At 36.9% G+C, this 15,758-nt stretch overlaps 1 protein-coding gene across 1 annotated transcript in view; it reads right to left on the minus strand.

Annotated features, from left to right (window-relative positions):
• LOC103893543 (neurexin-1) overlaps window positions 1-15,758 on the minus strand; it is a 491,522-nt gene that overhangs the window by 378,135 nt on the left and 97,629 nt on the right. Inside the window, exons 6-8 of the mRNA XM_019470311.1 lie at window positions 12,470-12,592; window positions 7,328-7,709; window positions 6,596-6,786 (exon numbers count right to left, since the gene is read on the minus strand). Coding sequence (XP_019325856.1) covers window positions 6,596-6,786; window positions 7,328-7,709; window positions 12,470-12,592 — 696 coding nt within the window. The remainder of the gene's footprint in view (window positions 1-6,595; window positions 6,787-7,327; window positions 7,710-12,469; window positions 12,593-15,758) is intronic.

The raw sequence follows: 15,758 nt of genomic DNA on the forward strand, positions 1-15,758 counted from the left end.
TGCCCAGGGAAGTGGTTGAGTCACCATCCCTGGAGGTATTTAAAAGATGTGTAGATGTGGTGCTTAGGGACATGGTTTAGTGGTGAACTTGGCAGTGCTAGGGTTACGGTTGGACTCAATCTTAAAGGTCTTTTCCCACCTAAATGATTCTATTATTCTATGATTTCTCTTTGCTTCTTTCTGCGCCCCCCCCGCCCCCCCGCCAAAGACTAGATGAAAAGCACTGGCATTGAAAAAGATGAAACAGATTTAAAACCAAAGCAGTCTGCTTGCCCAATGAACTGTGAGGAAAGTTGGTGATGCAGGTTAAATGGTAAATAATAAAATCTAATTGCCATATAAATGTGCATGGTAATCTATCTCCCACAGAATTGATGCTATGCCAATTACTCTGTATGAGGGGGATGGTTGTGGTGGAGAGGTGAGGCATTGAAGCACATCAAATGTCCTTCATTTCTTTCCTGCTCTGACTACTTTTGTACATTGTATACACCTGAAAAATAGACAAAAATCTAATGAAGCAGGCATTTTTATGGCATAGTATACTCAGATTTCCTTTCCTACTGATATTCTTCTGAAATAATTTATTCATTCTCTGCTTCAATAGTCAACACATGCTCTTAGCAGAGCTTGTTTTCCAAACAGTAAGGATTCTCCACATAAAGCTACCAAAAAGCTGAGAGGTTAAACGTTCTCATTTTGAATGTAGGTTTGTAGAGGGAAACTTTTTATCTAATATTACCAACTTCTTGATCAAGACAATCACCTCCAGACTCTGAGGATATTACACGAAACAGCTCTTTTGTAAAAAAGGACTGCTCAGTCAGAATACCAAGATCCATGAGGATGGCGCTCTCATACCCATGGCAGTGCATTTTGGAAACAAGTGTTTCCAGATTTTTTTGTAAGTTTTAAGAGCATACGTTTCCCATATTATCCTTAGCATAACTTTTACTTGGTATTCCAGAAGGACTTGAAAGAAATTCCACAATCAGCAATGGTAATAACCTGCATGCCAAACAGCTGTAGAAATGTAGGCAAATCTATACATTTGTATGTGTGTAAAAGACTGAAAAGAGCAGGGGAGAAGAAGCAGAAAGCAAAAAGTTCCTCTCACCATGGAGTGATCTGAAAGACTACTGCAATGTTGTTGACTTCACAGAGCTCAGCACAAACACTAGAGTATTTTCTTTAATTTTTATTTAATCCAGAAGTACTGGAGTAGATTTTTAATTTTTTCCCCATCTCATAATTTTGGAAATCTGGATACAATTTCTGAAGGCTTAGCATTGCCAAAATTATTTTCATGGCCTGGTAGACAGCATAGCTGTTTAGAAGCAGTATGTGACAAGTTGCAAAGAAAAGGAGGATAAAGGAATTTGCATTAGACCAGGTTGTCCAATCTCCTATTGTTAATCTGTCTGTATATCTTTGCTACACAGGAAGTCTCAAAGAAGAGCTCTCAGTTTTAAGATCCTTATTTTTCTGTCCATACAGAGGCTGCTTTTCCAACACTATCAGGAAGACAACAGCTGCATTTGCCATTGTCTACTCCAACAGGTCACATTAGGAAGTTCTATTTACTCTTGACAGTATTTGGGACTCCGCATTTGGGACAGAATGTTATTTCTGCATGAAGAGTTCACAGCCCACTGAAAATGTCATTACAATTAGCTCGTGCATGTTTATTTGAGAAATTTAAGCATTAATACTTGTTCATTTGTACAAATTTGCATTTTTATATAAAATACTTTTCTGTGCTTCTTAAAGCTATGTTTCTTAGTAATAGAAATATGAAGTATCACTGCCATTGATAGAGACCTTGTAATATAGAGAAGAACTTATAATGCAGCAACAATAATAAAGGGCTCAATATAAAACAACAGGGACAAATATTATACGAAATTGAAATAATTTCAATTTCCATTGCTGGAACAAGAAATCTTCTTTATGATCAAGACTAATTTAGCTCAGTTTTGCATAGCATGAATAACCTACTTTGACGGGCAAATGAAATATCAATAGATTAAGTGACGATTACAAATCACCAATGAATATGCCAGGCCAGTAGATCTACTGATAATTTAGTTAATGGCATTAAAATTTCACAAGGATGAATTAATTGCCAAATGAGTCTTTACGTACATGGAAGAAGTATATCTAAAGTACATTTGCAAAACCACCGAGGTGATACCAGAAATTGATATGATTATTTTTCTTTCAGATGCTTCAGACTAGGCTGTTTTCACATTATTGGAGAAAACGGCAAATGAAAAGGCAAATGTATATAGCAACAGCACCCATATCTCACAAAGGAATAGAGGAAGCCGGAGGCCAGTGAAGAGCTACAGAAATAAAACAGATGAGATCCAGACAGGATTTTTAAATCCAAGGAAGTTGATTCTGGTGTATGCTCTAATATGAACAGTATTTTTTGAGGATGCAGAGATATAACAGCACAGGAGTAACATATGACTTACAATGGACTCTAAAATTGACATTTGGGAAGGCCATGGGGAAGAGAATAACAGAGACAAGTTGAAAGTATGGATGTCAGTTGAAAAAAGCAGGTCTTAAAGATGTATGAAATGCTGCACAGGCAGCAAAAAATTCAAACCATAAATGTTGAGCAGGGTAGGATATTTTTTGTGATGGTGATTTCCTTTCAAAAAGAAAATAGAGTTAGCCCAACATCAAAATTAGGATGACTGCAGTTCATCCTGAAGGATACATCACAGCTAGAAAGTCTGGAATAGGATGGGATACTGAAATACTGAAACTACCAACTCCTAGAAAAGTTTGTAACTATTTATTGTTAAATCTAAAATAACAGCAGCATTCCTTAGCTTTTCATTTTGTGAGAGTGTGATATTTCAACTTTTCATCTCAATTTGTAAACAAGTAAAATGCTAAAATATTTTAATTTTCTGACAGTTATTCTGAGTGGATTCCTGTAGGTTTTTGTATGTTTGCTGTTTAAAGAAAGCGGCTGAAAACTTTGGGCATTAAAGTAGTGCCTATATGTGTAGGAGAGAAGAAAAAGGAAGATTAAACCCTAGTAGGTAAGTGGATGCAAAGTCATGCCTGAGGATGTTCCTCCTCCTCAAAAGCAGATCATGTGTCTTCAAATATTTATTAAAAAAAAATTCTGACAGAACTCCAATTTCCCACACCACAGGAAGAAAATGTAGAGAGGGAAGAGACATTACAGATGTTGTAATACCTACAGTCTGAACAAAGGAGACATCTTTTCTTTGGCAACAGTGAGGAACAAGGGCACAAGTCAAATTCCACTTTTGCTTGCATTTTTGTGCCCCTTCAAGGCTACTTGTACCCCTCAAGACCATAAGAGTACAGCATCAAGTACAGCAAGCAAGAATTCCCCTCCACCCAACTATTTTGGTCTGTGAAAGCCTTGAATTGTAGCCATGCTAACCATCTGAGCTATACTGAAAGCAGGACAGGGACCCTGCTCATGAAATACATGAAAGAAAATTTGCTGTGTAACTGAATGTTGGCAGGCTTGAGCTGCATTGCCTTTGCTGTTAAGATTCATTTATCTTCACAGGTTATCTGCTAGAACTGCACCCAAGTACGCTTTACTAATTCTCTCTGCTAGGAAAAATAACACAGTTCTTGGAATCCAAACACAGAACTATTTTCACTCATTTATTTGTCTCCAATTTATAATTTACCCATCTAATTACAACAATAATTAAGCTGAAGAATTTAATATAAGCATTTCCACAGGTACCCCCTCCAATCCACTGAAATTGTACCAGAGGTTATGCCGGGAACCCATGTCTGTAATAATGGACTTTCTATGTTACATAGCCAAATCCTACATCCAAAAGGAAGCGTGGAAATTCTCTCCCATACTTTTACGGCAACTGTCTGCTTTCCCAGACAACTGGCATCCTATGCAGGCTCTACAACACAATCTGTGTCATCTCTTTGTACCGAATTCACTGTGTATTTGCAAAAACTGCATATATTGCTTTATCTTTCCAGGATTATCTTGGATTTCAGCATCTGAAATCTGGTAACTCTACAATTACTCAGAAAGGCTGAAGGTTCTATGTTATCTGTACACATTTACGTTTCACCTAATGTTAACTCTGGTTAAACAGAATTATTGATATCACTAGCAGGAAGTATAATTTTGAATTTGTTTTGTTGCTAGGGCTAAAATAATATAGGACAAGGAATTAACCATAGCTGCTTGTATCAGTAAAGTGTATGGAGCGTTTATAGCATAACAGAGATGTGTCACCATAAGAAACACTGACATAAAATAGAAAAGAACAAGCTACAGGAAAGCATCTCAACTGAATACAGAGGAAGAAAAAATAATAATGAAAGGCAATTTTTTTTTCTTTTTACCCTGCTGGCTAAAATGTATCAGCTTGAACTCCCCCAAAAATCCAACAAAAATTCTCATTATTATGCTATGCCATATTTACAGAAGCTGACCTAGCAAAATATAGAATACGTTAAAAAAATAAAATGAAACATACTACTATGAGAAGACAGAGGTTGAAGACCTGTGTACGCTAGACCAGTTTGCAAAAGATGCTTACTATATATTACTGTACTGAATATGTCAGGCTTGTTATTCTTTTACTAGCCACATTCCCTGGGTGGTGAATTACAGAAAATCAGCATCTAATACAATTCACCTTCCTCGCTTCGAGTCTCAGTAAGTTTCTTCATGCTCTTCAGTTTTTTTCCACTGGAATTCAAGGTTAGAAAATGCACCAGCTATGGATACAATTGTACTTCAAAAGGGTAAAGCAAAAGTAACATTTTCAAAGTGAAGAAAACAAAGGAATGTTGGATTTTATAGGTTACCCTCGCTGATGAGCTTTCTCCGTGAATGCACTAAGCAGTGCATTTAGTGAAATAACAGTGCCCTCTAGTGCCTTTATTAAGCATATTGTTCAAACCTTATTTTCTTTTCTTAAATAAAGCAACATACCAAAACACCACATTCAGTTTGAAGATGATGTAGAATAAAATGACTGTGTTAACCTAGTTATCAGTTCTTAACAGGATTATTTTTCCTACTCATTTCTAATTAATATACTTGTAAAAAAACCAGATTAAATACATACACATACATACGTATATGCATAAGTGGTACTTATTATTGCAAAAAACGTGAAAGAATAAAGTGGATGCTTTCTCTACAGCATCAAAAATAACGTTGAAATATTACATTGCCTCAATAAACGTCGACCATATTTACAGGAATGCAAAAATGAGAAAGAATGTGGCACAAATTTCAAATACAATTTTGAGAATGGAGTGTGAGCCATTGAAAAAGCTTTAATTTATAAACCAAGCATTTCTGATGAAGAGGCTCTTATTGAAGATTATGACATATCAAGATACAGTTTTCACAGTCTTTCTTACAATCTTAATAGCACTTTCAAGTGAAGCAAACATGTAAAATATCACAAAATCCAAAATAATTACTAAGGTCAGCTCATTATCTGCGACTTAGAGGTAGTTAAAAGAAAATCCAGCAAGGAATAAGCTCTTAATGGAATATTAATATCTACTTTGAACATCCTGGCTTTTGAAATATTAAATTTTCTTTGACTGTTAGGAAATTTTGGTTTTTCTAACAAGAACTTTTATAAAGAATGTTAAAATACACAAGTTTTCACATGACCAGAACATATTTTCTTATGTCTGATTAGGTGGGCAGTATTTTAAAATTATACTTATACATCCTTTCAAAAAGATATTTTCCTCTGATGCAAATTAGCTTTTCAGAAGCCCATCCTTACAACTAATACTATTACTTATTTTAAAATACACACATTTATCAGTTTGGTTTATAAAAATGGAACTTAAGAATCTAGCTGGACATATAAAATGTAGGTTTAGACCTATAAAACAAAGTTTATCCCACCCTGCAATTGAAATTACAACACTTTCTGTACTTAGGTGAGTATATGTTTATGGTTCAATACATCTGGCAACTTGTATTTATAACTGATTCATTAGAGGACTGCCACATAAAATTGCTTTACTTACAAGATTTTTTATGATATCAAAATACCGCATTGTATTTATTTTCCCAACAAAAGGTAGGTTTTATGTGGAATACTGAACAGTGAGGGACAGGTCAAAATGTTCCCCCATTCTCTAACACAGAGATCATCAGTTCTGCAAAGCCTTTGTAGTCATACTGTAAAGCTTAGGCTGTGGTTTCTGCATGCCACTTACATAACTTATGTTCATGTAAAAGTCAATCCTTTTCCATAGACGTTTTAGAGCTTCTTTAGTCCCCCAATTATCTTTTGGTATATATGGGCCACTCTGTGTTCTTACCGTTTGCTACTTTTTTTCCTGTGGCACTTTCACACATTTAAAGTAGTACCTAACTGTGCAGAACTACTACTAAACCTGCATTGTCAGGCTATCATAAAGATGATGTCATCTCTTGTGATCATATTAATTATTATCACATAAAACATTTCATATGGTATTACAAAATTATACTGTACTTTACATATATGATTTATTCAGGTTATCATTCAGTAATGACCCTCACTGTAAGTTATACAGGAATTACTGTACTTACTTTTGAGATCTAAATTTCTGGCTCCTGCTGTGCTCTGTGTTGTGATTTTAGTGTCAATCTTCACAGTGTGGAGATTGTTGATATCCCTTGATATCATCACATTATGCCACTGGTTGTCATTCAGAGGTTTATTAGAACTTCCTTTGATGAGATTTGCACCATTTCCCAAGTCAAACACATAGTGTAAATACCTAGGAAAAGAGAAAAAATTGGAAAAGTTTCCTTTTTCTTTACATAGCAAGGGGGCACTAATTAACATGTCTAATATTTCCTATTTCCTTATACTCCTCAGTAGTGCTGGTAAAACTGGAAGACAACAATGAATGCCAAATGGGGAAGCAACCTTAATTCAGAGTAATCACCATTCATTTAGATGTGCTGAGATGCAGTCCCAAGTTTCTGGAAAGTAACGAGCGCTCCATGTACCAACACATGCATACATACGTAGAGACAGAACAAGAGGAACGCTATAAACTAATACTTCTTTGTGGTAAACACTATAGAAGTTATACCTATTATTTACTTTAATATTTTTCAGGCATCTAGCTTCATCTGAAAGAAAAAGTCACAATAAAGCATATGAAGTTTAACATGAAGAAACATTCATCAATCATGTATGTCCAGTCAAAGATTTGTATCCCAAACTTTCCCTTGTATTTCTCCTGTATATATATTTTTGAAGAGAATTCTTTTGAAGAGACTTCTTTTGTCATTATGCTAATCCATACATACCCTTTTACTAATTCAACCACAATGAAATCATTTCCATCGCCACTGTTATAAAGTATCAATCCATCCAGAGAGGTTGTTTTGAACTGGAAAAAAAGGTGCATAGACGTATATGCTTGTAGCGTGGCCAGTGCAACATAACTTGCTTTCGTTTTAAAGGTTACAGGGTCTGCTATGATGTTCCTGAATCCAAATCTTGCATTTAGCTCACAATAATCGATGTCTCCATTTTTACATAAGTCAATGTATGCCATGCCATTAAATGTAAGACTCTGTAGATGCCCGATGAAATTAGAAGGCACAGAAGACAGGTAGCGCCGTTCTGTTATTATTCCTGTTTCTATGTTGTGGAATTCCAGTCGTGTGTGATCACCAGCCATTTGACCTTTAAATAGTAACAAGAAAACACATGTTAGCATCTGAAATGGGAGGTCAAAAAGCACACCATGTGATTAAGTATCTGCATCAATTTCACACTTTTCAGAATGTGCAAGGCCAATTCTTGGCTCCAAAGAGGATTCTTCTAAATTCATCCAAACTTCCGGTAAACATCTGGGAGCCTTTCCACTGAGTTCAGTATGTTTGTATAAGGCCAACAGCAAGATTTCTAAACTGAAGCACAATACCATAGTATATCAAACTGCCAACAAAATCCCTCATTTCGGTTACACTTAACCAGACATGTAGTTTTACTATAAGCAAGTGTAATTATTTAACACAACATGAAGAACACAAAGGCAAATCTCAGAGCTAAAACTACAGTGTTAGAGTTTCATGGAAGAGAGGCATAACAGTTTGGGGGATATTACTCCATGCGTTTTGCTTAAAAGTGCATGATTTGGCAAGCGGAAGGAAGGATTCCTGTCTAAGCTGTCTTAGGTACATTAATGTTGGCCCTGATGCAAAACCCTGTGCTGCAAGGATGGACAGAGCCTTCCTTAAAAGCAACTAGCTTTATACCATGGGAATAAACCGTGGGAGAAGGGGGCAGAGCCTAAGAGATGGATGAAGCAGAAAGCCTGCAGCAAGGGTGTATGCCAGTGTCTTGTAATCCTGAAAATAGCGAGGGACTTGCTTACATCAGAAAGGTGGCCAAAACCAAGCCTCACAGCTACCTTTGAGTCTTTCTTTGTCATGCAAGGACTCCTGCACAGCAGAAAGCCTGAAATTTGCTGACTGTATAGCTAATCTGAAGGAAAGGATCAACACTGCCAAGGTACAATGCATACAGGTCAGGTAAGTTTTTAAGCTAGTTATTAAATACCTTACCCAGCACATCAAAATGGTGTCCGCTAAAGAGTTCCCTTTTGTAACAGAGCTTAGATTTTTTTCCATGCTTATTTTAAAGAAGTTGGGCAGTACTATCACAAGGCTGATTCATGGTCACATTGTGAGGGTATGATGACAAAACAGCTTTTTATTACTAATCAATTTTACCACTTAATCTACCTTTTGCAAACGATGGACTAGACTTCACAGTTCCTTAAATGTTTCGTGTCTCTCATGGAGTACAAAGAAGGTGAACAGCAGACCCAGCCAAGCTGGAATAAATACTGGCATAAAACTGCTCTATAATACAAGTTCTCACAGTTGCAGCGCAAAGGTGTTGACGGAACAAGTTCCCTCTGTCCTTCCCTGAACACACTATTCCAAGAGGAGAGTGTGAGCCCTGGCCCAGGCTGGATGTGTTTAGTGGTGGTGCAGAAAGCCCTGAGGCAGGCTTAGACAGCTGTACCTTCATAGGTTTTATAAGCAAGTGTCTGTGAATGCATGTGTGAACAGGGAAAGGGCAAGATGAATGTAGATATTTGGGCTTTGCCCAGGGAGATGGATTCACAAACAGGTTAAGTCACAGCACTGATACACAAATACAGGTATTAGTGAAGTTACAGCGAAAACAGGTCTGCAAGCTTTAATACAATTAAAAAAAAAAAAAAAAGAAAATTGCCCTAATAATTTATGATAAATATTTACAAGCAGCTTCCTTAGCTTCAGAATGCATTCTGACCTAACTATACTGATGTCATTGAACATATCAGTATCTGGGATCTGCAGTCATACAGGCTAAGCGTTGCAAGAGGCACCTTAGATGCCATCCCCAAGGACAGCCTTCTTGATGTTCTTGTTTCTAAACATCAGTTCTGAAGATACCACTTCTCCTGATGTATTAGCAAAGGTGGGTTCTTCCTTGCAGTAATGAGTCAGGGAGCTGTCTTGAAGAATGCCAAATCTGTAACTTTCTGCAAGGCCAAGAGCTGCATATTGGATCATAGCCAGAGAGCTGAAGATCCTGTTTTAGAGGAGGAACATGATGTATTCCAGTCTTATATCACTTCAGATGGCATTGCATAAATGTCATGGCAAAAATCCACCAAGCTTTGGCCTGTAGCACAGTATCCTCACTACATTCACTACCTTAAATGTATTTCTTGAGCATAGTAATAAAAAAGTTCCAGAATCTGGGCTCACATCCCAAATCTCCCTCTATCATTTCAGTTGAACAAACATGCTAACAGGACTTGAGACTTCACATAATGCTCCACAGCATTTGCAACTACAGCAATGAAGAAAAAGAGAGAGACTGCAGTTTGTGCTCACAAGGTTGGGTTTTTTATTTTTTTTAACTTGTAAGGTTGGTGCACAAAATGCATTACCTGTTGCAATGCCATGGGACACAAAAAAGGCCAAGTGAATTTCTGTTACCATAAGCTAGGTATCCTTTCCATTATCCAATTGTAGTGACCTCTTTCAGTCCACTTTTGTTTTCTATACATTTCCAGAAAACAAAGTGCATCAGGGCTGTAAGTATTTAAACTCTTCTACGATGAGTAAAATTTTCAAAACTACCTGTATGACATTCAATGAAAGCTAGTTATGATTCTGAAAGATATTATTTATCCATGCACAAATTATGCATTCGTCAAAGATAACTAAGCTCAGTACATGGATGAACAGGTGATATTTTATAACCTGTAAAAAATAGAAAGTGAGGCTGAATTATTTAATGGCTTCCCCTCCAGCTTAAGCTTTCTAGATCTGATGGTTTTTTTTCATATGTGACGTAGGAAATGGAATCAAAAAAGGAAAACACAGTGGGTGGCAGGGGGAAGCTGGAATTTTTGGGATAAAGTCCATTTTTTTCCTCATGCTCCCATAAGATTATAATAATCTTTCACATGAATAACTACTAGGTTATATTTTAGCCACATTTCTGACTGTTGAGACATCTGAAGAAAAGTTCTAAGCAGTTTAGAGCAAGAGCACTCCAATCTGATATGGCAACTCTTCCACTACCCCTTCAGGAAATTCACAGTGAATTCCATGTAGAAAATGTAATATTCCTTGGACTAACAGCAGGTTTCCTGTGTTATCAGACTTTCAAGTTCCCTCTAGCTCCTTCTCCCATGCCAGTTCCCTCCTCACTGATGGAGGAGGCCACAGATGGACCACACAGCTTCCTGCAGGGAGTTTAGGAAGACTTTGCTTCATCAGGAGGCAACTGAAAAGACTCACTGGCTTTAACAGCTAGAACAGGATAGTTCAGTTGGAAGGGACCCACAATGATCATCTAGTCCAACTGCCTGACCACTGCTGACCAAAAGTTAAAACATGTTATTAAGGGCATTGTCCGAACGCCTCTTAAACACTGACAGGGACGGGGCATCAACCACCTCTCTGGGAAACCTGTTCCAGTGTCTTAGCTATTTGCTGAGACCATGATATTTGATAGTAACTACAGTTATCCACAATAAAGAGTGATTACAAGAACTTACAGCCCTGCGTTCTTTACTTATTACTTCACCTGACTAGACTATATATGATAGAAACCTCCTGTTTTATCTTAATCCCTCATATATATTTTGAACATTTCTGAAGCTGTGCTGAGCAGCTGGGACTGAACCCAAAGGTAAAACCAGTACTTCTTGGTAGTTTTGTAACCTGTACTATTTGTAAATAAAAAAATCTGCCATGAGGAGCCCAGGAAATCTGCATTTGGTTTCAGATGCTGTGTTTTATTCAGATCTAAACAGCTTCCTCTAACTAGAAAACGTCCCCAAAGTAGCCTTATTATTTGAGTTGCCAGTTGAAGCATCAAGATGATAATATTTTTCAGTACAGTTCCTCCAGTACTATATATTTATTTTCACAAAGGAAATAACTGGTTTAGGCTATCTGCTTTCTTGGGAGAATGCCCCAAAGCATCATCCCATACACAGACTAAGTTTTTGCTTCAGCTCTGGAAGATCTATTGGTAATTTCTGATTCTAAAAAGTATGTTTTTGCACCTATATGAATACATAGCATTTATTTTTCTACCGGTGACATGGTCTTCAGCGTTCTGCTGAGGTGAAAGACTACTGAAGAAGATGCTTTCCTTTTAAAAACCCATTAAAATTGTTACCCTTTTAACAAAGCTTAAAACTAATGATAAAAGCTATTTAATACTATATGAAAACAAAGGAAAATGCTAAATAGCTAACACAAAGTTAGGCACACTGTATTGTGCAAGGAATTGGGGACAGAAACCAGGTCTGTTACTAATAACGACGTATATGTAAGCCTTATCTTTAACCGAACAAAATCAAAGTCTTCTCTATTATCATTTCTGATAATATACACATAGGAATGTATTTCTAAGATCTGCTGGCATTCATGCCATATTTTTTCTCCCATCCCAACTACTATTTTAGTATTTGAGAAAAACCTGTTGCCTAACATTTAATTATTGAGGACAGCTGATGCAAGATTTAAAACACAATAGAATATCCTTCAAACATTTATGAAATTCTTTCTTACAACAATAGCTTAGAGTTTAACCTTAGTATAAATTCAGTGTGTTGCCAAAAGCATTTTACTTGCCTTCTCATTAGTGATGTATCAAATGACTTCTCTCCAATTACTGTATAAAAACATTCATTTAAGTCAGCATGAAGGTTTTCATTAATTTCAGTAGCAATGTTAGAGTAACATTAATATCAAGTGTAATAACGCACTTGTAGTAGCAGTATTTCAAGACGCATAACATGGATTTTTGATCTTACCCAAGAAAAGAAAAAAGCATCTGTTGCTTTCAGAGAAAGGCATTTTACTTCTGTCATTTTTTGTGTTTCCCCCCAGTAACACGGAGTCACAATGCCACACTACCTGTCATGGCCTGCTGGTCATCCACCATTAACTTTAAACTTTTTCCTCGCCGAACCACACGCACTGTGTGCCACTCATTATCATTGAGGTTATAGCCAGCAAAAAGGGTTTCTGGACCTTTGCCTGTAGGATATGCCAAACAGTCATTATGCAATCTTTAAATCAGTTTACATGTGAACCTCACAGAGAAAGAGAGAGAGAGACAGAGAGACTGGCTGGGCAAATGTTAAGAGTCATATCAAGCAAGAAAATTACAGAGTATAAGCAAATCTCAAAATATAGACTAATATGTTAAAACACTTCTACTGTATATTTAACTATATAAATGTATTGTATATGCACATTTAATGAACCAGGTTGTCATAAATAGGCACAGTCAACATGGATTTAGTTATACATTTTCCAGTCATGGAAGAAATGGGATTACTGCAGCCAGAAGAACTTCAACATGTGTTTACAAGACAGGATTTTTGTTCCTTCATTAAAAATAGTTTGGGGGAAAGATACAAATGGTAAATATATGTGCACGTGTGTTATATTTTTCTTAATCTATGCCAGCTTCTTAGCCTATGTTTATTTATTAGGACTTCTCAGAAGATCATCTATTACCTTATCATCCAGATGACTTGTTAATGTTCAGATCCAGTACCTTCTGGTGTTAGTGGACCTCCAAATCATACCTTCCTTTTTCATTTAATGGATACCTTTTTTGTAGCTGTTATTTTTGTAAGCAGTAAAACAAACACTTTCGAAGCAAATGTAATTCTATGTATAGCACAATACACTTGCAATAACTGAAGTATTCACAAATCTAGGAAACAGGATATCTTTAATACCTAGGAAAAAATCTCTTAGAAGAAAATGATTATGGAAATTTCCCTTGCGCTGTTGACCAAGAAGAGAAAGAAAGAGAAAAATCCTGGCTATGAAGTATCATTGATATGAATAGGTGATCGACCAAGTGCTGAACCAATCCATCAAAGCTTCTGTGCTCAAACCTGAGTTATTGGACCTATGTGGTGACTGTCAAAAAGGTAAAGCTAATCTGCAATTAACAAATTACATTCTTGCAAGATAGAGACCTCCCTGCCCTGTTTTTCAGTTCCTGTGGCATAATAAAGGCTGCTGATAACTAAGAGAGATGTATAATAAAGTAGCATTTGACATGAAAACATTAGGGTTGCACCGAGTCAGACCATTACCTCCACTACGTCTTTTCAGGTGACTACATTGCACGTGTCAGCCTTCTTTCAAAAAGGGATAGGGCACTGGCTCTGAAACTCTCCCACATTTCTTTTGGAATTCTTTTCCACCCAGTGCAGGCTAACTGTGATGGAAGAGGTCTATTAATAAATGGCTACTATATGACATTGCCTAAAATCAAAGCCTCTCTGACTTCAGGACTGCACAGAGGGAAAAAGCCATTAATAGCTTGATGTAGCTGTTCAGCATATTGGACGGTTTTCATCTCAGACTTTTTCCATTTTCTATCAGCATTTTTTTAATTGCTGCTGATTGATTGCCCTGCTTTTATATGCAATCTTTTTTATTTTGAGTATGTCAAGGGATCTCTAGGAATAAAAATACCAGCTACAGCAAAGGCAGCGAGATTCTGATAACATCATGTTGGTTTCTCTATGCCTCTGTATTGACACTAGGTTAGGAAAGGTGTGCAAACCCAGCAGAAAGAGATGTATATGTACTCACTGATATCAACTACCAGAATTGTTCCATTCCTTATGCGTTTACTTTCATTGACAAGAGAAAGACCAGTTTTGCATAACGCTTAAGTGAATAATGTTCTCTTTGGATACATTGATATAGATGCAGTGAATAATGCTATTTAAGCAATTTCTATTTTTCTATATTTTATTGGGGGCTTCAATGGAAGGAATTTCTAACTAGATTTGGGAGACAAGGGATGGATTTACAAAAAATGCTTAAATGACATGAGTAAAAATCTTAGTGAGAGTCATTAGGTCTGCCTAGAAATATGTCACTTACTATTATTTCAAGCATGTTAGCCCTTCTTCATTTTAGTCCAACTCCTTTTTTTTCTTTAAATTTTTTAAGTAGTTAAACTACTTAGTCTCCCTTTTCTTACAACAGATCTCTAAAAGACCTAAAAGCATATGCAATTTTAATTTGCTCTCACATTAACAACCCTCTGTAGTGTCCCATTCATGTTGAGGTGCCTCAGTGTATATAAATATCAAATCCAACCTGGTTGCTCACATTCATACAGGCAAATATGTTTATTATCTTTTAATGGTTAGTGACTTGTAAAGTCCTCCTGTTGTAAAATTAAATGTATATTTTCCTGTGTATAAGTCTATTTCCTTTGCAAGAGTAGGCCAAGTAAAAAAGTCAGGTCAGAACTACCTGTGAGCTGCCTTTCTTCACAGTGCACGCAATCCAAAACTGGATTAAGGGGAACTATGGTGAAAGGACCATGAAAGGGATGAACCTGGGTATAACACACTATGGGAGCAATGCATTGAAAGCAGTCCTGGCCTTGTAGAAACTAGCTACCTTGAACAGAAAAGAGGCTTTTCTTTCCTGAAGCCGATCTCTAACAGAGAAGAGGGGTTTTCGGTTTGTCAGAGAGAGTACAAGGAACTACAAAAAGCAAGACCCAGTGTGTCCAGGTATTGTGTAGGTACCCCATCACATCAAGTTGCCTCTCTGCAAACTAGCATAATTTTCCATGGCAGTTGGGGAGGTGGATGGGGAAGGATGGATGCCCACCATTCCTGTAGAGAATGTAGCACTTGGGCTGCTTCCTGGCCAAGAACATGCTTTTGTATATAAAAGTAGCAAATGTGCTTGAGCAGTGTATTTAAGACAAAATTTTCTAAATGCTTAAACACAAAAACATGTAGTCCTTGATACCACACAAGAGTACAAGGACTGCAGAAGGAAACTCTTAATACATCTTGTTAAATGGCATTGGCTAACCTCAAACATAGTTTATATTAGCACTTTCCTCACTGACTTTCAAATATATTGACCTGAAATTAATTTAAACATTATATTATTGAGATCATAACAGTTCAAAGGCAACAAGAAAACCTTCTATAGGTACGTTTGAGGGGAAAGCCCTCTCTGGAAGGAAACGGGAGACCTGGTTACCTGGGACTGGGAGATGAAGAGCCGCCCACTGTAGGAGAAGATCATGTTCAAGACCATCTAAGGAACCTAAGGTGCACAAGTCCATGGGACCTGATGAGATCCATTTGCGGGTCCTGAAAGAACTGGCGGATGAAGTTGCTAAGCCACTATCCATCGC

This window comes from Aptenodytes forsteri, unplaced genomic scaffold (assembly GCF_000699145.1).
Source record: "Aptenodytes forsteri isolate BGI_AS27 unplaced genomic scaffold, ASM69914v1 Scaffold190, whole genome shotgun sequence".
Classification (NCBI taxonomy): domain Eukaryota; kingdom Metazoa; phylum Chordata; class Aves; order Sphenisciformes; family Spheniscidae; genus Aptenodytes; species Aptenodytes forsteri.